At 44.4% G+C, this 23262-nt stretch overlaps 1 protein-coding gene across 1 annotated transcript in view; it reads right to left on the reverse strand.

Annotated features, from left to right (window-relative positions):
* Nucleotides 1–14096, reverse strand: part of TTYH3 (tweety family member 3) — a gene marked incomplete at both ends in the record, with an annotated part of 72164 nt that extends 58068 nt beyond the window's left edge. The window contains one exon of the mRNA XM_080353822.1: nucleotides 13974–14096. Coding sequence (XP_080209948.1) covers nucleotides 13974–14096 — 123 coding nt within the window. The remainder of the gene's footprint in view (nucleotides 1–13973) is intronic.
* Nucleotides 14097–23262: the final 9166 nt, after the last annotated feature.

The following is a 23262-nucleotide window of genomic DNA, read 5'->3' on the forward strand; positions in this document are numbered from 1 at the left end:
GCACAGACGTCACTGAATTTACCCTTCTTCGCCCCACGTTAATGAGGGTATTTACATGAGGGGATACTTCCTAAATTCTTTGTGCCCTCCATCCTTACTAGGCACCATAATCCCATGTATGACATGCTGGTTGCTATGGAAGTGATTATACTGTCACTGCATTGTACCTACAGGTGGAAAATGTGTAAGTGAAGGAACAGGAGCAGGTTTTTGCATGCATTTGAAGACACGATATTGCAATCCCCAGGTAATGACTAGGAGCTTTAACAGTGGCTTCTGGAGGCAGACTCTGACCACAAGGAATAGCATGGCATCAAGTTTTCACTTGGTTTTCTCCTGAAAAATCAGGTGTTCCATTTTTCTGTCACTGGCTCCCACTATTTAATTCTAGACAGTGCCCTACGGCTGAACAGTACAGTCCCAGCCACTTTCCCAGGACCCTGACATTTTTCTGCACTCAAAACACTATCTCCTTAGTCCAAAGATCACAGTGAAAGAAGTGACAAGATCATATAACCAAGCTCCACAACTCTAAGCGCCCTTTAGTTGATTACTGTCTCTTACAGAGCAAGGACTCAGAGAGCAGAAGCAAGAGAGACAGACCGTCTCAGATCTGACACGCTCGGTGAGACGCATGACTAACCCAGCTCGGGCTCGCCGAGCAGGACAGCGTACGTGCCTGGAATGCGTAACCCCACTTGGAAGCCTGTTTACCAGGGGCACAAGGATGGGGAGTTATCTGGGTGCTGCCTGGAAGTTAAATACAGGACAGCTAAGAGTGCAGCATAAATAGCCTAAAAACCCTGTTCCTTGCAAGCAGCTGGGAATCAAACAAGACGCTTTACTACCTACCAAGACCCCACTCAGCAGCACTGGAAGAGGTTTAGATCTTTAGAGCCAGGGTTGTATGGGGAGCCAGCAACCCGAGTACAGCACCGATGCTCACATGCAGTGGTTAGCACCGCCACAGCCGATGGATGGATGGATGCATCCCTCTGAACTCCTGCTGACCCATAGCACAGCTTCATCTATCAGGACACTCATCTAGATCAGGCAATACAGGAAAATTGCAGGAGAACCCAAAGAGCCATTGCACAATCCAAACCACAGCTGTACCAAGAACAAGATTCCTATCTCAGCATAGCTAATGCCGTGACTACAAGAAGAATATATAGCTTGCAGTTAACATCAAACTTTGTGCCGTGTAACACTTCCTTACTGCAGCATGTGAACAAAAACTCTCAATGAGAATAAATCTGAGGACTACACTGTAGTTTCCAGAAGCTCTCAGCCCTGTTTACAGTTAATCTGTGCTCATAGCATATGGGAAAAATCACACACTGACCAACATCCAAGTGCAGCTCAGGATCTCTGTTTTCCCAAAGGAAGTGACCAGTGACTTGTCAAAAGGCAACAGCACGTCAAAGGCTAGTTGAATAAATCCCCAAAGACAAAAGTCTTGTAGGACTAGTTTTAGTATCAAAGAAGTGGTGACATATCTGTTTGTGAGAAGGAAGTAAAGAACCAAATTGCTGGTGGATCCCATCTGAAGGCAGAGGTGTTGGAAAGGAAGCTCAGCGTTCACCCCGTCAGACATCAAGCAGCAAATTTCACTTCAGAAGGCAAAAGAAATACAGACACTCAAACCTTGATAAGCATTCAAATACTGTCCTTGAAACTGGTTCTTTCTTAGGAACCTTATATTTCATTTGCTGTGTCAAGTAATCGAGATCGTTCTTACTGAAGCCAGCACAAGAATTACATTAGTGCTGAAAGTCCTGTCCATAGGTTATACCTGCAGAACTACATTTCACCTGTTGGATATGCCACTGGTGTGGTACGAGAGGTACATCTCCTCCCAGTCCCAACCGCAGCTGACCTCAGCAGAAGATGATTCAGATGTACCCACCAAACAGTGATCTGCAGTCCTTGTCAGCCCTGGGAACACGTTAACAGGTGGGTCAATCACAGGCAGGAGACGCAAAAGTCAGTAAACAGCTATTAAATGTATCTAGGTGCAGTAATAAGACAAGCAGCAGTCTCACAGAGCAACATTTTCTTGAGAACAAAATTAACAGCAACGAAATCCTATAGCAGACAACTGAATTTTAACAGCTGCAAAAATGTCCACACAAACAGAAAGGGCACTGAAGTGAGACACATGTGACCCAGAAAGCAGTTGGCTCAGTATTTCAGACTTAAGATACAAGTACACAGACAAGAAGAATTAACACACCAAGGGGGGATTAGGGTAACAAGATCCCCATACCTTCTCGTCATCATCTGCTGGCAGAGGAGGAGAGTTCACAGCTTGTCCCTTCCTCCTTCTCCCACAACCTCCACATCACCCGAGGCGAAAGCTAAGCTGCGCTAATAAAAACAGCAGAGCTAGCGTAAACTGTCCAACCTTGTTATTTACACCTCAGCAGAACGCTCCCAGCATCTACTATCACTCACACGGCTTCTCCGAGAGCCGCCTGCTGACACACAGGCATTGGGAGCACATCCCAGCGTACTGCTTATCCACATGGAGAATCTTGTCAACAAGACCGGACATATTCTTTATACATTGCCTTTAGTTCATCCTTTAGTATGAAAGCATTTAAAATGCTTTTGAGGAGCTTGTGTTTGAAGAGATTTTAACTTGCAGCAGGTCAAGCTGAAAGAGCTGGAAAAAAAAAAAACATATAGCGATCAAGAGGCTCCCTGGTCAGCCTGTTAGAGCCTCAACCTGCCCCAGAACATGGTCTCCAAGACCAACCAAGAACTTTACCAGGATCTTTACTTGGCTGTACTTATCAGAATTAAAGGCTGTTTTGTCTACTCAGGTTGATTCAACATCTGTTGTCTAACCTATAAGAATTTATATACATATATAAGGAACGACCAGTGATGCAACATGACCTCACTGACCACGGATGAAACCCTGTCCTACTGAAGCTCTATGCATTACTCCATCTTGTAAATCAACTATAACCCAGACTGCGTGGGGGTAGGACGAGAAGGACAAACAGAAAACATCGGTCACATTTTGGAATACTAAAAGGCACATAGGAAGCATTGTACAGTGTTTTTAAAATAGCGCTCTCATCCAAAGTAAAGACTTCTGTTTAGCTACAGCAGAAGTGTCAAGCAAATCATGCCATCATCACTGGATGCGCTATCTGTGCTTTCCACTAAATCCAGACAGAAAAAGACCCAAAATACAGCTGGTCCATTTTTTCCTGCCACCTACTACAAGTGAAATGGTTTCCTTCTTAAGGAAGCATGAACATTAATACTTGCCATTGACTAGAACTACCTCTAATCTAGTCTTGTGCAATAGCTCCCATTTGCTCAAGTCCAAGGTGTTCAGTCTAACTTTAAGTTCAAATCCTAAGACAAAAAAAACAACTGTCTTTTTAATCATAGCTGGCTGTCACTGGGCTGGGACAGATATCTCCATCCCCAGCCTTTCCCTAGGTCTGTGCCTTTCAGTATTGCTTGCGCTTGACAGCCTGTCAGGCCAAAGTTAAATGGAGATCATGTTTTCAGGGTCTACCATTGCATTCACAGTGATTGTAACTACAAGTAGAGTTGTAATGGGGTAGAAATAACAAGTCCTTCCCTAACGTCCTCTCAGCCTTCCCTATAGTACTCTTTCTGGAAAAAAAAAAAAAAAAATATAAGAAAGAGCACAAGTATTTCAAAGACACCAGAAGTAACACAAACTTCTCCTAAGACCTCAGTCATCTGTTGCCGGAGGTCAGCCACACAAATCAGTTCTGTAACTTACCCTCTTCCTTGTTTAAGAAACAAGAAGAGATTACAAAATAGTGGAAGTTTACTATTTATTTTCTTCCCCAGAAGACTCAAAAGTACCTGGTACTTTTTGTTGTAAAACACTCGGCCATGCCCGAGTGCCTAAACAAGCAGAATGGGCACCGTTTGCAAAGCCTTCAGCTGCTCCTCTTACACTCTTATTTCAAAATTCCCCCAGGTACTAAAGTTTTAAGAAGAGAAGTTTGCATAAGCTTTCATCAGATTCTACTTCCTCCTGTGTCTCCTTGAAAGTTACATTATTACACCTCCCAAAGAAAAAAAACAAACACATTTTTAAGCAGGACAACTCCACCCTTCCTCTTAGTTCAACACCGGTAGGCAAGATTAGCCAAAGATCAGCCCCTACACACCCGCAGCTCCTTCCTTCATTTCTCTGCCCTTACACGTTCCTCATCAAGAAAACAAACCAAATCAGAGCTCACCACATCTGCATTTGCCAAAAATCCATCATTTCTGCAATTGATGCAGCACAGCTTATTACAGCTGCAAACGTTCCTAGGCTCTGATAATTATAAGCCCATGGCTGGGTGTCTAATTAAAGGAGGAATGAATTAATGAGTTTTATCAAAGGCTTTTGAGTCACCATTATAATTCTCACTCTTAATGGGCAGCAGGACATTCAAAGGACAGCGTGAGCGGGATCAGGAGCAGAGAGGGGGAATAAACCACCCCCAGCTGATGCTTCCCCCATCACGTCACTGTCATTCAGACCCCAACAGGCGGATCAAACCCAGCAGGAAAACGCCTTTTGGACAGCTGAATACAAAAAACGCTTCCTGCAGCGGCCACAAAGCGCACACACCGGCCTTTGAATGGCGGGAAGCGGCGAGATGCGGGCGAGGGGCTGCGCAGAGCGCTGACTGCGCCGCTCTCATTCATCCCCAGCCCCAGCCCCCATCCAGCGCCAACAATTACAGTTCAGTCTCAGGCTCCCGAGGAGGCAGAAATTGAAAACACGTTTTCATTGAAGCACAGCTTGAATTTCTTGAATTCCATTACTCTCGACTTTCTCAGCATTTCCTGGAGTGAACACTGTAAAACGAGGGAGAAAGGGGATGGGGGGGGCCATATACAAGGCAACAATTGCATGCCACCCCTCCGATCATGACTGTCCGAGAAGATACTACAGAGGCACCTGAAGCAAGGAAGCAACATGAGGAAGGACTGTTCCTGAAGTGAGGAAAATAAATATATGCTAAACATATTTTTATGGAGGAAGGAAAGTAACCGCCAGAGGCCTCGGAACAGTAACATCATGCGTTACGACTAGCACTTAAATAGCAAGGCTACAGGCACAGCCCAGATGCGAAGCATCGCAATTTCAGCAATGCAACAGAAAGAGTCTCTCCAGCAGACTGAAGAAATCTTACCTGCTGTAACAAGTATCAAAATTACCCGTTTATCAGCTACAGGAACCTGAGCACAATGTTAAACTGCAAGGAAGCTTATCCAAAGGAAAGAGCACGAAGTACCATGAGGTCATTCTCTGCCCACCGCATTATTCAGAAATCTACTATCGCCACATCGATTATAAGTATCAGAGAAAACACACAGCACCAAGCAGTGCTTCATTTTTTTCCACATGTACAGTCGTAACTCAATCAACTTCGGGATTATTCAGGTTTGCTAATTAAGACCCTATGGACAGTTTTGCTGCCATTACCAATACTCTTAATGGTTCCCTCACTGACATTCTCTTTCCTCTCTCTTCTCCCCCAGCTTGGGCCTTATCTGAAGGAGCATTACATCATCTGCCGCACTGAATCCTCCTTGTAACAGACACTATTATGCATCTGAAGTGCCTCCATTTGGATTTTGGTGTTATTTTGAATCTCAGTGTTGAATAGAAGGCTTGTTTAAATTCTCTGCATGAGCAGCAGCATTTTATAGAGTGAAAAGGGTGTCCATGCACAGACACCAACACTGGCATAACAACGTGGCTGGATGTGTTATACATTTGTGAAACATCCATTCCCCACATTCCCATTTCCCCTTGTCCAGGAATAAGTCCAGCATTGTTAGGACTGATTAGCAATATCTTTCATCTCTAATTTCACACTACAAAAGACTTTCATGCATATGCACGTGTGGCACCATTCTGAGATATATCAGCCAGAAAAAGCACTTAGCAGTGACTGCAGAAATCACAATCTGAGGGTGCAACTCCAGTTTGAGTGAGGGCGAAGGGGGTGTCAGCCCTTTCTCCAGCTGCTTTCAATGCTGCTCTATTGACCAAAAAATGCTCATTTGTTAAAATAATAACTTAAAAGAAGTTTGGCACATTACATCTGCTGTAGCAAGCAACCTGATAACCATGTGAAAGCACAATTACAAATGTTACCCTCATATCCAAGCGCTTAGAGACGGGAATTGGTACGAGTATCGTGACTGAGTTACACCAACTGCTGTGACCATGTATTGCAGGCTAACCTACTTCTTTTCCTTTTTGGCAAGAGAAAAGCCTCGCAGCCTGAAGCACACAAATGACTCCTTTGCAAGAACACGCACATTTGTGGCTCACCAAACCTTAAAGCTCACAATTATGAGATCAGACTCAAAAACTACAAGTGGTTCATTACTCAGAAATCTTTTAAAAAAAAAGGACAAGTTTGAGATGAAAGCCTTAGCAAGCAGCATGAAAGGACATTGTAGGATGACATACCCAGAAAGCACACACAGCCTTGCTGAGAGAGGAATGGGGTTACTGGGTGTTGATTCGGGTTTATTATTATTATTATTATTATTATTATTATTATTATTAGAGAGAACTCTCCAGCATATACCAATACGTTCCTAAGAATCTGGAGTCTTATCCATGTCTCAAAAGCGAGAATTAAAGTTTAGTACAGAAGGTAATCCCGAGTTACTCAAGTCTAGTCTGAATCTCAGAGCAAATAAATTCCCAGACATCATGTCCCTTCTCCCAGCTATGGGAATTACAGTCGGTTGAACCCAAGCCAAGTTCTCCTGCCCACTCAAGGGGAATGGGAAATCTCAACATGAGTGGTGGAAAGTTTACTACTAAAAGATAAAACAGAACCAAAGGGAGAACTGCCCGTCACCAAGAGCGTAGCTGCAAACAAGATGCTGGCTCTCCTCCACCTCAAGGAAATTAAGAGTGAGCACCATCTTACTCAGTGCTTGCTTGCAGCCACCCAAGCATATTCACTTCACATCAAAGAACAGAAAAGAATGACTTCAGAAGAAACATTCACCGTTGCTTAGTCTGCAGCATACTGATCCTTATGGGTACAGAAGAGTCCCCAGAAAGGAGTCAGAGAGCTGACTAGGCAAAGCTCTGTCGCAATAGTGTCTTACACCATGAGTACTAACAGCACAAACCATTGATTCTGGACTTCAGTTAGCGTGCTGGTGGGGGGAATGAGTGGTGGAGAAGAGATGTAAAATTACTCTTGTCCTAGAAGGGGAAAAATAAAACATATATATGCCAAGGGACTGGAGGGTGCTTGTCCCTCCAACTGTCTGTTCTAAACACCTTTTGTCAAGAAACCTGATGTGACAAAGACCCATACATGTTGTCTATCTCATTCCCAACAGACAGATTTTTGTTTACAGGTTCAAAAATAAATCTAATCCCAAAAATAAAAGTAAGAGATCAAGAAGACTTGTGGCACAGCTCCTTAATCCACATTCAAAGCCTTGGGATTAAGTCAGAGGAAAGCACCTGACTTCCCACCCTTAATCTCCAGAGTCATCCCTAATGCTTCTGCGTGAGAACTTCTCACTTTCCCTAATAATGAAAAATAAGGAGCACTAAAAATCCACACCAACATCTGCTTGAAGCAACGCTTGTTTTATTGCATCAACATTTAAACAAAGGCTTTTTGTTAACCTGAAGAGTATGGCTTTTCTTCTGTTCAAAAAGGTATTAAGAATTGAGGAAAAAAAGAAAAAGGAAGAGATGGTAAAACGGAACCGATTTTGATTAGTCCTTTCTCCAGAACACTAGTGATCAGCTTTGCAGCTGGACACTGAGATAAGCCTCATAAGTAGCTACAGCCCTTTGGTGGCAAACTGAAGGTTACAGACCCTCATCTGCATTTGCAGTTTCTGCTTAAACTCCCTTTTTCTAAAGCAAACCCAAAATACAAGATTCTTGGATGTCTGTCAGCTCCTCCCAAGCGATAAATACTTGTGTGCATGCAGGCAAGTGCAATATGCATGCAACGCTCGGAGGAAGCGGATGCATTACTCAAGATTTACTTCATAAGTACTTAAATCCAGACCAAGAGACATAAGCTGTTACACTCACGTAGAAAAAGAAAAAAAAAATAAAGGATTTTTTAAGAGGACAAACGTTGTCCTGGTGCAGAAGCACCGAGGCACCAGCAGCTGGTCACCACCTGCCCAGACTAATGCTTTTAAGCCTGGTTCTACTCTTCCAGCTAGGACAAGCATGATACCTTCAGAGCACCATGTGCTGCACAGAGGTCTCCTAAGACTGGGAAGCTCACCGAGCCTGACGAAGGATTAATACTTAGGATTCTGCCTAGAAGGAGCAAGCCTGGTTTACATGTTTGCACACTCGCCACCTCCTTCCCCCCATATGTTTCACGTTTCTCCAAGTCACCACAAGCGTGTACTTAGGTCTGCTAAAACCATACATTCACAACAGTTACTTCTTTTGACTAAAGTAATCTACAGTCAGGGTTTCCAGAAACTGTCCGTTCTCAGGAGATCATCTGAAAACGTAGCAGCACAGCACGGGCCAGTAAAAAAGTAAGGCTGCAGATGGAAAGCTGGCTAAGGTTGACTCTTTTTCTTGTCTGTATACCATAGCTGCTGCATGACTGGATGTTTTATCAGCAGAAACCGTTGCATGTCTACCTTTGGTAAAAATCAGCCATCAAAAATTGTCTTGATTCTGTATTTTTCATTATGCTGCAGTTCCCTAGTAAAGGCTCTTCCAGATCAAGGAGGAGTCAGACTGTAGCAACAATTCGCTGGTAAGAGATATTACTGCATGGTTACTCATGCAACTGAGACTGATGAGTAAAGGGAAGAGGGAATTTACCATCAATTGTTAAACACCTAAATGCAACTCTAATTTAATTAGAAAACATTGGATTCTACTAACCAGGGTCAACCAACCTTTCTGGAAATACAAGCAAACCAGTGCTACAGCAGGAGAGCCGATCAGATCTTGGAAGTGGTCCATCTATTCTTGAAAGAAACCTTCAGTCTAACCCCTTAAAGAAAGGCACATTGCCTTCTGACTTCAAGCCAAGTAGACAAAAAACACGTCATCCAACTTTACTAATACACATGTTTCCAATTTATGGAAAGGCTCTTGCTTTCAGAATTGAAATAAGACGCCAGTACAGTAGAGGAAGTTCTAAAACAATCTCTCTAATCCAAGTTTTTTGGCAGTTCAGGCTCCAGCCAAGAAATACTTCCAAAGATGACATTAGCTGTTATGTGTAGGGAAACAGCCTCACAGAGCCAGAAAGTACCTGACTGAATTAATTCCCTGCTGAACCTTTGCCTACAGGTTCAAGCACACATGTCTGGAGTTTGCAAGCCAAGAAAAGGGAAACATGGTTGGGCTTACAGAGCACCTTTCACTGCTGATTCCCCCTCAGTATCCTTACATTAGCAGAAAAAGAATATTGCAACACAAAACCACTGATAGATGTATGAAAGGAAACTCCTGGGTGACAACAGTAAAGAGATCATCTCAAAACCAAGGACTAGAGCACACCCCTCTTCTTATCAATGTGTCCTTTAGCGTGGTTCTGCATCTTAACCGGTGTGAATCAATCATCCAGCCTTTTTCCAAAGCACATACAGCCACCATTGCACCTCCTATCTGTGTGTTTGCAGTTCTGACTCTTGCGGAAACAGCACAAGAGCGGCACAAGGAACGAGTTCCAAAGACACTGGAGAATTTTGGTTTATTCCAGCCTGATTCACACACAACCCATGCATTTACACAGATTCAGCTCAACGTTGCCATTTCCAGTAATTAAGAAAGAGCAGAAATTCAAGTCAAAGTAGTCAAATTCAAAGTCAAGTCTGTAGCTTGGCTTTTATAGCCTCTTTTCTTCTTCACTGTTTATAGTACACTTCTCAGCACACAGGGAGACTCAAGAGCTGCAATAAAGTGGAGTCGGCTCCTTTTCTGCCAGTGCCAAAGACACACTGTCTCAGTCATATATCCCATCACCTGTTGTTGTACTGAATTAACACGCTATTCAGCTTTTCTACTTCTTTCCAGTATGTCACCTCAAGGCTCTTAACCAAATCTACCTTGAGAAACAAAGCGAATTCAATGCCATGCAACTAACTAAATCACGAATAGAAGTACTTACATTACTAAACAGATTAAACTAGTGACAACATGAGTCTCAGGACCCTTTTACAGGCTGATTAACTGAATCAGAAAGTAAGTGGACAGTACTAGCAAGACCATCATCATTTGTTCAGCAGCAAACCATGCAGTGACCAGAACTGGAATCAGTGTGATGCTCTCAGAAGGAACACGAGCTTTGCTCCATTTTTACATTCCCTTCACTCTGGAGTTTGTGACTCACTACACAATGAAAAGGCTTTGCAGAGCACTGCAGTATGACTCAGATGAGAATACAGCCAGAACAAAACTGATCATATCAAGATATCTTCAAACCCCAATGATTCATGGGAGGATTAGGGAAAGAATTGGTCTGATAAGATCCTCTATAGGGATGACTTTATGGAGCAAGTCCTGCAAGCAGCACACGAAGGCAGCTCTGGCAGGACTCACCAGCACACCAAACCCCTGCAAAAAAGGGATCCCAACCCCAGCTTGTTCTACATTGAAGCTCACCTACATTCCCCCAGAAAAAGGAAACAACCAGTTGTACTGCGGTCCACAGCTTGTCATGGCAGAAGTGGATCATCTGAAGGACACACGTACATTTTTAAACAAGCTAGTCCAGAGAGAAAGGACCTGTTCCGCTCTTTCACATTCACTGTTCTAACCTCATGAAACAAGATACACTGTGGGAGAAGACAAATCGTAAGTAATACCGAGAGAGAGCATTTTAGAGACCGACTCAGGTGAAGAAGGTACACAGCCAAAATGCAGCTGCATTGATCTCAGCCCTCGGCAACAATATTGCCGTGTTTCTCATGCTCTCAGACAAAGGGAGGAAGCCCCTGTACGTTGGTACACAATGGAAACGGTCGCCTTGAGATAGCCCAGTGCGCAGCAGGTGTCCCTCCGGCTCCATAAAAAGGGACTGCATGGGACAGAACAGCATAACTACCATTAGATCAACGTCCTTCTAGATACTCCCCATCAACCAGCATCCCAGAAGACACGACAAAGACCTAGACTTTAAAGACTGGCAGTATTTGCTAATCTACGAGCTACACGTGCTTCAGAAAGGTTTTGCGGGACAATAGCTTGTCTGCTGCTTCAGTGGAATAGTGGCTTGTGCACTACAGTAATCCTCGCTGGGCAGAAGGGGGAAGCCCATTAGATCAGCAGCCTCCTCGCCTGCAGAAGCACGTGGCCCTGCAACCAGTGACACGGCGACACTCGAACCCAAGCCACTGTGTTTCACTTTTGGTTCAAGCGCAACGTTCACTTGACACACAGGTTCAAAGCCGATCATCAAAACACAGGTAGCTCTTCACTAAGAGGTTACCAAAGGAAAGAGTTTTATAAGGAAAGCACCGTTTTCCCTAGGGCATGTGTTGGGAAATCTTTTCTAGAGCAGCAGTGAAGCATCAGAAAGGACATGTTGCTTCCTTCTTCGTAACAAATCAGAATGAGAACGGACACCGAGCCCTGTTGTATGTCTGTTGATGACAGTCTAGCTACCTGATGAATTGAAGTCATGCAAACTTAAAGGTATTTTCAGTTTAGTAAAGCTAATCCTTCCTTACTCCAGCTAGCAACACTCTGTCCTTTCCCATCCCCATAAAGTCCCAGCCAGCATCCCCCATCAACCCCTCTCCAGCCACTGGAGAACTCAAATGCAACATGCAGTTTAACAGTTTATACTTAGAAATCAGGATATCAACCACTAATGGAAAAGAAAACAAAAATACATACAATTTGTGCCAATGAGATCTACAAAGAAAATAAAAACATGTGGAATTTAAATTTTAAAAAAATGGACTTTCCTATTTTCAGGATGTGTATGATCTCAATCTAAATACAAATGTTCTTAAAGAAAAGGGAGGGCTATGCCAGCACAGGCTGCAAACAGAGCAAGGGATGCAAATTCATAACAAACCTACCAGAAAAAGCTAGAATTCAAACCAAAAAAAACCAACTTCAGAACAATTTAAAGCATGAGAGAGCATTTAGCACTACAGTTCGCACTCCTGGATTAAGTTTCCTTGTTTCATTGCATTAGAATTAATCGGCATGGCTGCGAACTCCACAGTCAACTTGCAGAGCCACAGCAGCTTCATTATATAACCGGCGACACCAATAACAGGGGCTGCGGTACCGGAGCCCGTTTGCTGTCCCTCACCAGCGCCAAAACCAGCAAAGCTGCTGCTACTCCAATCATTCTCTCAACAACAGATGCTTAAATAAGCCAGACACTCAGTTTTTGGATTTGATAAAACGTTTTCTTGCAAGCCAATGTTAAAAGGCTATCTACTACTGTGTAAGAAATCCTTAATATCACCAAGGGAGGGGAGGCAGCTACACAGGAGAACAGCAGAAGGCTTTAAATCAGAATGTGATTACTGTAAAGAAATTAAGTGACAAATGAACACAACCCCAGATTGTTGCAAGGAACGCTTTTAAGCAATTTAAGTGAAAAACGGTACATCTGCTGCCTATTCAAAGGTCAATGAGTGCTTGTTTCATGATAACGCAGTCTGAAGAACATCCTTCCATGAACTCTTAACTTCTGATCTTCAGCATCTCATATCCCTTGTCTTAAAGGCAGCTGCCCTCTGAGGTCATGGAAATGCAGTTAAGCTGCTGTGCAGCGTTACATCTGTGTGTGGCCATCTTGAACTCTGCTAAGCCAAGGGAACTAAAACAAATTAACAAATTGAAGCCCCAAATACCAAAGTTAGGTCAAAAGTCTGGTTTGTTTACTGATTTAAAGATGTTTCTTTGTATCTACCCATTGCTCTTAAATGACATTTCTCACATTTTGCTCTAGTTTCAGCCCACAGATCTGTTCATCTGTTTAAAACAAAAACACCAAACATACTGCTTTCTGAAGTATTTGTAATATCTTTTATTTCTAGGGCAAACAAGAATCATTTAGATGCCCTGGCCTTTCTGCCTGTGTGCATGAGAGGATGCTGCATATATAGGACACTGCAAGTATGTTCAGAAAAGCAAAATGGTGTTTTCAAAACCAGAGACCGTGGCAAAACAAGGCAGCAGAGTCACTGCAGCTCTGTTCCAAGATGACAACAGAGAACACAGATGTTAGAGCACACAGATCCACTCCACAATCATTTTAATTACCTGCCTAGCCAACCGAGCCCAGGATACAGGCTAAGCAGCATTTAATAAACAAAAAGTGACACGCAAGCATCCTGCGAGCATCTTCCCGTGCACTTGATGTTAACGCTGCTCTCATGCGTTAAGTCATCTGTTTTGCAGCAGGCAGTTGGTCGGTTTCGGGAAGGCACCGCTGGGCTCTCTGCGGGTCCCGGCGATGCGGGGCTGGCGGGATGGACGAGCAGGTCCAGGGCAGCGCAGTCACCCCAGCGGTGAGTGGCCAGGGGCACCAGGCTGGGACAGCGCAGGGACCCGGCGAGGGCACTTGGCCAGGGCTGCCTCCTGCCTCCCCTCCCAGGGGACCATTTTACCTTCTCCCAAGAACTTGGGCTTTCAGTAAGCCAGGATCAGCCCCGGCTCCCTGCTCACCCTCCCCGGGGGTGATGACCTCCTGGCCCAAGACAGCAAGACCGGTGTCCCGCTCTGCCCCTCGTGGGGTGGACACACAGCACAGGGAAGGGAAGGCATGCCCCCCACAGACACCCACCCGAGGAGCCCCAGCCGGCTGGGTCCCCCCCCGCTCTTCCCCTCACCCCCGTGCGGGCTGAGCCCCCAGCCCCGCACAACCTGCGGGGGCACAAGCACCCCCCGCCCACCCGCGCGTCCCCACGCAGGACACGGGCCCCTCCCCCTCCACACACACAGACCCCCTGCGGGGACCCACCTGCTGGTACTCGGCGTCGTGCGGTCGGAAGTCGGCGGCGGTGAGCTCCCAGCGCAGGCTGATGTGCGGCAGCCGGTGCAGCAGGCTCACCCACCAGGGCGGCGAGTAGCTCACACCCGCCATGGCCGCGCCGCCTCGCCTCACCCCGACCCGCCAGCCATGGAGCGCCGCTCGCCCCGCTGCCTCCCTCCCTCCTCACCCGCTCCCCGGCTGGCGGCCCCGCATGGCCGGCACCCCCCGCCTCCTCCCGCCGCGCTCGCTCCCTCTTTGTTCGCCGAGAGGCTCCGCCACCCCCGCGCCCGGCACCGCCCGCCCGCTCCCATTGGCGCCGCCGCGCTCCGCCCCGGCCCCTCCGGGCGGCGCCGGCCCCGCCGTTCAGGTGGGCTCCGGGGCGGGACGGCGGCGACCCCGCCACGCCGGGTTGTTCTTCGTGCCCCGCGCTGTCCCAGCGCCCGGGGGTCACCTGTGCTTCACCACCAGCACCACTCGTGCTGTAACATGGTGCCTGGGCACATGGTGGGTGTTGCAGAGGGTGGGCGTCCTACACCCAGCATCAAAAGACGGCGTCTGCTCTCATACCAGCACCTTTCCGTCCAAAATAACCCCCAAACACAGCCAGCGCTTCACTTTCCTGGGTGCCGCTGAGGAAAGCACGGTTCCCAGGTCTTCAAACATCGACACACCAACCACCCCAGCCAAGAAACACACCCTGTGCAGCACACCTGTTCCCGCAGCACTGGCTCCCAGTTCCTTTCCCCAGCCTATCTTAGCATTTCCAAAGCCAACAGGAAGGTTCTAGAAGTACTGGAGTGCCTAAAGATGCATCTGGGACCCTTGTGTGATTTTTCAGGTGTGCCCAGTCTTCACCTGTTTCATGGAGACATGAAACACTCTGGTTGAGCTTCCACCATTCTCTCTGCAGCCAAAGGTTTGGCCTCTTACCCTGACCCAAAACCAATTACACTGGTTCATTAACTTCAGTGGACTTGAAAGTGTCAGTTTGGTTTGATGACTGTGAATCAGAGCTGTGAGTTCAACACCTCAGCATTTAGGCAATAAAGGCCTCTCACTGCATAGCAAAACCCAGGTGTACATCACATTAACAGACCGTGTGCTGAGCTCTCTGCAGAGCCCCTCAGACACAAGGACTTTCCCCAGGATTAGAGCCTGACTCAGTGGGAAAGGCTTTTCATTTCTTTTTAAACAGAACAAACCAATTTTTAGTCTTAAAGGTAATAAATATGACCATAGCCTCTTGGGATGACATCTCAGAAACCAGTAAGTACATACTCTGGATAGCAGGTTACTAGATATTATACAGACAAAGGACTTTACACTGTCCTCACTAATGCATTTTATAAATAAAGAGAGAAAAAAAATTGACTATTCAACGCATCAGGACCAAATAAACATATTTCTGCTGATGTTCTGAAATATAACATCAACCTTAATAGCTTTTGACTAGGACAGGATTTTCATTTGAGTATTATCAGCATAGCTAAAAGGAAATCTTATCGTTCACAAATAGCATTAAGACACACGTCAGAGAGTTCACAGCCACAGAGTATGTGAACAAGTACAAGATGTACAAGCGTACAAGATATAAGACCTCAACTCCCTCCAGCCTTCTGCAAGAAAAGTTGCTATTTTTCTGCAGCAGAACAGCAGAACAGCAGCCAATTTTGTTTTCTTTTGAAGCCCAATGATCCAACATACTTCACCTCCAGTTCAAACAACCCGAAGATGAGGAGCTGAGAGACCTCGCTGGGGGCAAGAGATCTCTCTGCACAAGCCGCTTATACCACAGAGTTTATGCAATTCGGCACTAAAACGCTCAAGGCTGGAATCTGCCCTGCAGATGTTACTGCTGCCATGGGCCTCTGCAGAGACAGAAAAACCCCACCAGGCTGCAAGTCCAAGTACCTTTGTCAGCAAAATGATGGACACAGAATAGAAGCAGATGCAGCAAGCACTCCACGACGAGATCTTGTTTGACAGCGTTGATGTAAATCAAACTGAACAAAACGTTTTGGAACAAATGACAGAAATATCTGGATGCTATTAAATGGGGGTGTAAGCACCGGAGCGGCGGTTTGAGGCACCGTGATGGGGAGTAAGTAGGAGAGGAGCAGGCTCAGCACTGGGGTGCATGGTCCTCTCACAGCCAAGTGCTGCAGAGACAAATGGATTAAATTACAGCAGAGTGAGGATTTGGGATTACAGAGAAACAGAGGCATCAACAGTTTTAATTTCCCCCCTGCATTTATTCATAATGATGTGGGAAAATACGAAAATGAAGAGTAAAATTAATACAGCAAACTAGGAATAAGAGACAAACCGCAGGATGTGGCACTAGCCGTATTTTCCATGGTAGGGCACTTCAGCCTGTTGTATCACATCAGGAAGCAGTGTTTGCATTTCTTAGATGTCTAGCACCTCTCATTTGATCCTATTCAGGTAATTCTTGATTACATGACAACAAGACAGTTCTCAAGGCTCTCATGTTTAGATTACAGCAGCTTCTTTCCCTCCACACACAAATAGGTACTCTCTGTTTTGCCAAAGCAAAATGAACAAACACACCACTGCTGTGACATCCCAGGAATAAAAACTAACAGTAAATCACCCTTGCATGGAAAGTAGTTCTACGATAACCAAAGCAAACTGTGAATGTCAGCCTGTTAGCTGGTAATCCTGCTAAAAACTAACCCTGAGAGCCATATTAAGTGCTCACTAACTTGCTTCAACTTTGCTAAAGAATCACTGGACAAAACAGGCAAACGAGAGATGCTTCAAATTAAAGACAGCAAAGACAAGACTAGTTTAAACCTCCAAAATAAAGCAGCCAGTGCTGTCTTCTCTCCCCTTGAGACCACCAGACAGTCTGCAAAAGCACCTGTAGAAATGCACCCTTTTTCACTCTTTGCAAGCTTCTCTCTGTCTCCAGACATCCCTACTGCTGACATGCTTTCTGCAATGAGAACACCTTTTAGAGCAGCAATCCCATACCCCTGCCTGGTTTTTATTCACTATGAAATGAAATAATCCAGCTTTTAATATACTGTGAAGCGAGGAGTCTTCTTCCCCCGACTGTCAGACCTAATATGCGTTATGAAAGGTTTCAGCCAACAATACAGATTAAAAAGAAGAAGAAAAAAAAAGAAGACTTTTAACTTAAAGTGCCAGCAGATGGATGAGTTACCCTCTTGAGACAAAGGAGTAAATTACAGGTGGTCAAAGGGAGGTCACCCCGCCGCTGTTGGGCACCGCTCGCCTCCGCCGCTCCATCAGCTCTGCTTTTGGGGCCGTGCTGCCTTCCCGCTCAGCCAGGCCGGGCCTCTGTGAACATTCCCCTTCCTTCAATAGCCACAACTAGGGCCAGCATAAAAAGGTTTAAGCAAAGTCAAAGAAATCATAAGAAAAGGTTAATTCTGGCATTTTCGATCCTGAGGCAATACTCTCTCATGTTCTACCGGTCTTGTCATACTTGGTGAGTTCCAGGGAAATGGGTGGAAGAGGTGGAAATCCTATTGCAAAAGCACCTGCCCGCTCCTTTCCTTTCCCCAGAGAGCAACACGCAGAACATTCTATTATTTAGTTAATTGCAAAGAAACAATTACAAAGGAACTCAGCAAAAACTCTCTAATCGCAGCAAGAGCCATTGCAGTTCAGTGAGTTCAGCAAATTAGCAAATAAGTGAATACAAAAAGGAAAGAATAACACAGCTCAAATTGCACTTTGTTCGTTTGTTTTGTTACTCATAGTTACTGTTTAATTATTTAAGATACCTCTTCATAACATTCTGGTACATTTTGTATAATAATGAAGGTTTACTAGCACAGAAATGCAATATGTGGCTATTAAATATCTGCTGAGAGATGGAAGAAGACTGCCAATTCTGCCTGCAAATTATAGAGGGCCTGTTCAGAAAAAAAGTCCAGGTTAGATAAATAGAAGGTTCTGCCACAATTTGTGTAAGATACAAATAAGGATTATTGCTGGATAATGACAATGCTAAGTAATGTTTGTGCAGAACATTATAACTGGTACTACAGGCATTCAAGGTCCATCCCCTGTTTATTAAAAGCTATTCTTATTTTCTGTGCAAATAACTAGAGGCCATTTAAACATAGCCTTTTTTTTACAACAGCACTGTAATCAAATGATGGATTTGACAGTATTTCCATTCTAAATTCATGTTACAGGAAAGACTCTCAAGCTCTGCTACGTTACCAAAGAAGAGCCTCATCTCTGCAGAGCCGATGGACCGAGGAGCGAGATCCAGGCGTGACGTTATCTGGCTGACAGCACAGGGAGGTCAGACAGCCCTTTACAAACAGGCACCTTGTCCCTCCTGGTTCTTCCCAGACCAAGCACCAAGATTTAAGGACACATCTGTTCGTAATACCAAGAAGAGAAGCCCTAAAAAGGCTTATGTGATACCCAACACAAAGCGTCTTTGAGGCATGCTGGTAAAAATCCTGCCAAACAGAATGGGAGCTGCTATAGTCTGAGCAACATCTTGAGAGGGGAGTGTTGCTTATACCCAGCTCCAGTGAAGGGAACAACAAGAACACTTTCCTGCAGATCAGAAAAGAATGTATACACTCTCAGATCTGAAAAAGGTAATTAGGGCAGCCAGGCAGCGGCAAGAGGAGCAGAGTACAACTTAATCAGTAGACTACAATAGGGTATAGTTAATAAGAACACAGCAACACTCACTGGTCAAGGCTGTTCCTTTGAGCACAGCGAGGACAGAATCAGTGCTAAAGGCCACGTATAAACAGGAGCTGATCTGCCTTACACACATCTAAAAACGGGGCAAACATTCAGGAAATTATGTCAGTGCTGTCTCTACCAGGCAAAGAACCACATCAGCAGATGTTTGAAGGAAATGCCACAGGAACTGATGCAGCACCAGCCTGCCCGCCAATCCTCCCTCAATAACCTAGAGCCCAACACAGATATTTTGCTCTTTGCAGGTCTTAATGATGCCCATAGAATGAATAAAACTTCTTTTTCCCTTAGAAGTTCAAGTGGGGAAGGCAATTAGTTAGCTGACAAACCTGCCATAAACAGATGCTGCAAATCTTGCGAGAGTCAAGGGCACTCTGACTTCAGATGAAGCCAAAGTATGGCTTAATATAACTAGTGTGACTGCTTAATTGCTTTCAACTGAATTCAAGACCAGTCTGCTCCAAGAAATCACATAGAACTTTTCCGTTGGAGCTGCATGGCTTACCTCCAGTGGAAGATTTCAAACTGAAGTTTCTGCAGAGAAATTCAGAGCATATGTCAACGGAGCAGAGAAGAACAAAAACGTTAAATTTAGATAATATATTCACCAAACACAGATTGTTTCACCTTGTACTCCTACAGTTGTTTTAGTCCTACAACAAGGACTCTGCTTGATAGAAAGATGGCTATGGGATTCCCATGTCTTCACAGCAGTTTGCAGGATCTTCTGTGTACATAAAGCAGCACAAGGCTTGTTCTTCCTGGGAGTCCCTAAAGGCTTTTTCAGTGGACCTGGAAAGCAATGCATACATACATCCCAGTTCCTTCCATCAGAGCTTCATCAACAGCGACAATAACCCAGGTAGGAGGTTACACTTTAACTGTAAGCAAACTGTAGACTCCCATTCTCCCCATGGGTGACATCAGAGCAGTGTCACCCCATCCTTTACACATCTACAGCACCACCAAACTCCAGACAGGGAGAGCTCTGTGGCCTTACCGAGTTCAAACACGGGTTATCTGTTCTGCAGCCCTCCTGCAACACGTTTCTGAGAAGCATCCATCGATAACATATTTAGGCAATGACTTCTTTTGAATCTTTTCTCTGAATTTCACTGGTTTGGTGACGGATCAGCACGACTGTTGCCACCAGCAAGCAAGAAGCACAACAATAGATGAAAAGGCATAAATGAAACTTGCTGTACTCAGCACAAAGGCAGATATGTCTGAGGCAGTGGCATGGCTTTTAGTTACAGAACCACTTGACAGGATTTCTCTTCTGAATAAAACGAAGAAACGAAGACTGAAAGCTAAAGCCCATCACCTCTGTCAGTTCCACTAAGCTTGGCTCAAGAACACTGCAATCCTGATAGGACAATCTGGAATGTGTGCAGAAGAAGAAATTTCACACCCTACATGTTTAAGAGTTGTCTCCTCACTCTCGGCTCTGCAAAAGAGCCAGAGGTAAAAGGTCAGTCTTGGTGCAAAGTAAAAATAGAACACGTGGCAGAGGCCAGAGGAGAAATGCGGATACAGCAACAGCAGCAGAGATGCACCAACAATTAATTTACAACCTTGAACTTTATTTGAAAGTTCAACAATTAAGAGAAAACATGTTGCAATTGTTTTAGCTTTCAGAAGACCCCAAAATAAATTACATAAAAGACATGCACAGTTCTAAATACTAAAAGATCATAGAAATTAATGGCTCTCTTATATGCCAAGATCAATGCTTTTCCATTTAGACTGTATTTAAAGTTGCCTGTGCAGGGATTATTTTTACAGCTATGCAGAAAAAAATACAGTATTCAGGTCCTGATGCCTCAGTGAAGGTGTACAGGCATAGGCACTTACGGGCAAAAAGAGATCAAGAGAGATAATACCCCATGAAAGTGAGATCTCTGTGGTCACACACAATCTCTAACACTACTGTAAATTGCATAAGGTTTTAAGTAGGCAACATTATCCCCTATCAGTAGAATGGAAAGTGTGCTGCTAGATTACACAGGTTACACTGGAGTTCAATTTTCATTCAAGACCTTGACGCCCCCACAAGGTTAGCAGTGCTTTCTACAGAAGACGTATTTTTCAGAAACTGACTATGTTTGTATTGGGCCACACCGATTTTTACCGTCCTCAGATCCCTGTTAAGGAAAAACATCATTTATTGGAAAAATTAACTTTTTCTTCCTTCATTGTTCCCCACTTCTTCCCAGATTTACAGGTGCTGGCATTCAGACAGATAACCACAGTATGAAAGCTAATGTCAATTACTACTCCTTTCAACACATTCCATTACAGTATATAACAAAACAACATTAAAGGCTACTAATACAGTGGAGGTTTCTCTTTCTACTCTACCATGTCAAACTTTTGATGTGCAGTGACCACATAGTTATCTGCCAAACTAAGACAGGAGTTTGAAGGCTGACTCCAGTTCTCAGATTTTTGATGGCTATGAGATAGCAGACTCAAATTTAGGAAGCTCTAGACACATTTTCATTCATCCCAGAAAACATCTGCTCTTTTTCACCCTGATTTCTGTCTGTGCCTTTGGGTCACACCAAGATACCATCTCTGCTCTATCCCAGAACTTGTCTGCTGACAGCACTACTGCTCAGTTTGCATGCAAGTCTTTCTACTCTGTATCTACTTCCTAATAATTTAATATTGGTTATTATAGCACAGTAAAGTAAAAGAATGTAATCTTCATTATATTTGCTACCCACATATTTCCCTATAGGGTAACAGCTAGGTGGTATTTTCTATCAGCTCCAGTTACTCTCTGGAGGTATCGGTGACAGAGGCAAAGTTACAGACCTGAAACGTTATACATAAGCAACTCAATATAGTCCCACTCCTATTTAGCAAAATGACTCTTTTTCATAATATGACTTCCAGAAAAAGAGGGCAACAGGTCACAGCTTCTGCCAAGAGGATTCTATCCCTTTTATTCATTTTTATATATATATATATATTTAAATATTTTCTGCAGATGACAGTCATGTGACTGAAGTAGAAGCAGGAAAAATTTGCCCAACAGGAGAATGCCATTCTTCAGACTGCTTTGGGTATGGAGAGCTCCCAAAACTGCCTTTGGAAATAGCACAGGCAGCATTTCCACTGATGGGATTAAATGAAATCAGCTGCATTGTGCTGCACCCATCCAGTTTCCTCTTTGGCTGCAAGTACTGGCATGAACTGTGATAAGCCTCAGATAGTGTTTCATTGAAATCAAAGAACTGAGACAGCTCTGACTTATTAGTATTCTGCAAAACAGCGGTGACTGATTTTTAATTTAAAAAAGAAGAGGGAAAAGGAGATAAAAATCTTAACATTTAAAAGTGTGCTTTCTGTTTACAGGAGGCTTTATTACTCCTTGATGACAAAGACACCATTCGGGTCTCCACAAAAATTCCACTGTATGTTGTAAAATTAAATTCTCCTTCTAGTAAATCTCATATAATTTATCTAGTTCACCTTAAAAAAAAACCAAACTACATGCACATTTTAATGCCTATGAAAGATGTTGGCATGATAGTAGGAACTATAAGGTCCTGCTTCCAGTCAAGAAGTACAGTCTGTATAAAGGATCTGGAAAGACCTACCTGACCGTATTCTCTGCAGCCCATAATGTCTTGGGTCCTTCCATGGACAATGATATTATCAAATGGTGTTATTTCTAGACGCAGTCTTAATTTCTGTCATAATCCAACTGACCACAGAATCACAGAATCGACTGGGTTGGAAAAGACCTCAGAGATCATCCAGTCCAACCCTTGGTCCAACTCCAGTCCATTGACTAGATCACGGCACTAAGTGCCATGTCCAATCTCAGTTTAAAAACCTCCAGGGCCGGTGAGTCCAGCACCTCCCTGGGCAGCCATTCCAATGCCTGATCGCTCTCTCTGTAAATAATTGCTTTCTAATATCCAGCCTAAATTTCCCCTGGCAGAGTTTAAGCCCATGCCCCCTTGTCCTATTGCTGACTGCCTGGGAGAAGAGCCCAATCCTCACCTGGCTAGAACTGCCCTTCAGGTAGTTCTAGAGAGTGCTGAGCTCACCTCTAAGCCTCCTCTTCTCCAGACTAAACAAGCCCAGCTCCCTCAGCCTCTCCCCATAGGTCTTATGTTCACTTACGTCCACTTCTGTTCCTAAACCAAACTGCATGGGTTTTGCATATTATGCTCATCCTAATGCGCACCCCTCAGAACAGAGCGTTTTCAGCAGCCAGCCTTGCAGCTTTACCCGATGGCAGAAGGTGATCCTCCTCCCAGCCTGTGACTGGACTCACTGAGCACTTGCAGTACAAACATACATATATATACACATATATTTATAATGCACACGTGCAAAGTAGTACCGAGAAGACAGATCAAAGCAACATTGGACTCAAAACCCCTTAGTGCTCAGAGTATGAGCAATCTAGTTAGGTGAAAGTGTCAGTCAGTCAAGTGACATAAGTGAAAAACAGGACATAAACCAACTCATCTCCTACGTCAGATGTTTTCATGATTAGAGATGTCCCTGCATAATCCACTCAGTTGTGATA

This window comes from Nesoenas mayeri (genome assembly GCF_963082525.1).
Source record: "Nesoenas mayeri genome assembly, chromosome: 15".
Lineage (NCBI taxonomy): Eukaryota > Metazoa > Chordata > Aves > Columbiformes > Columbidae > Nesoenas > Nesoenas mayeri.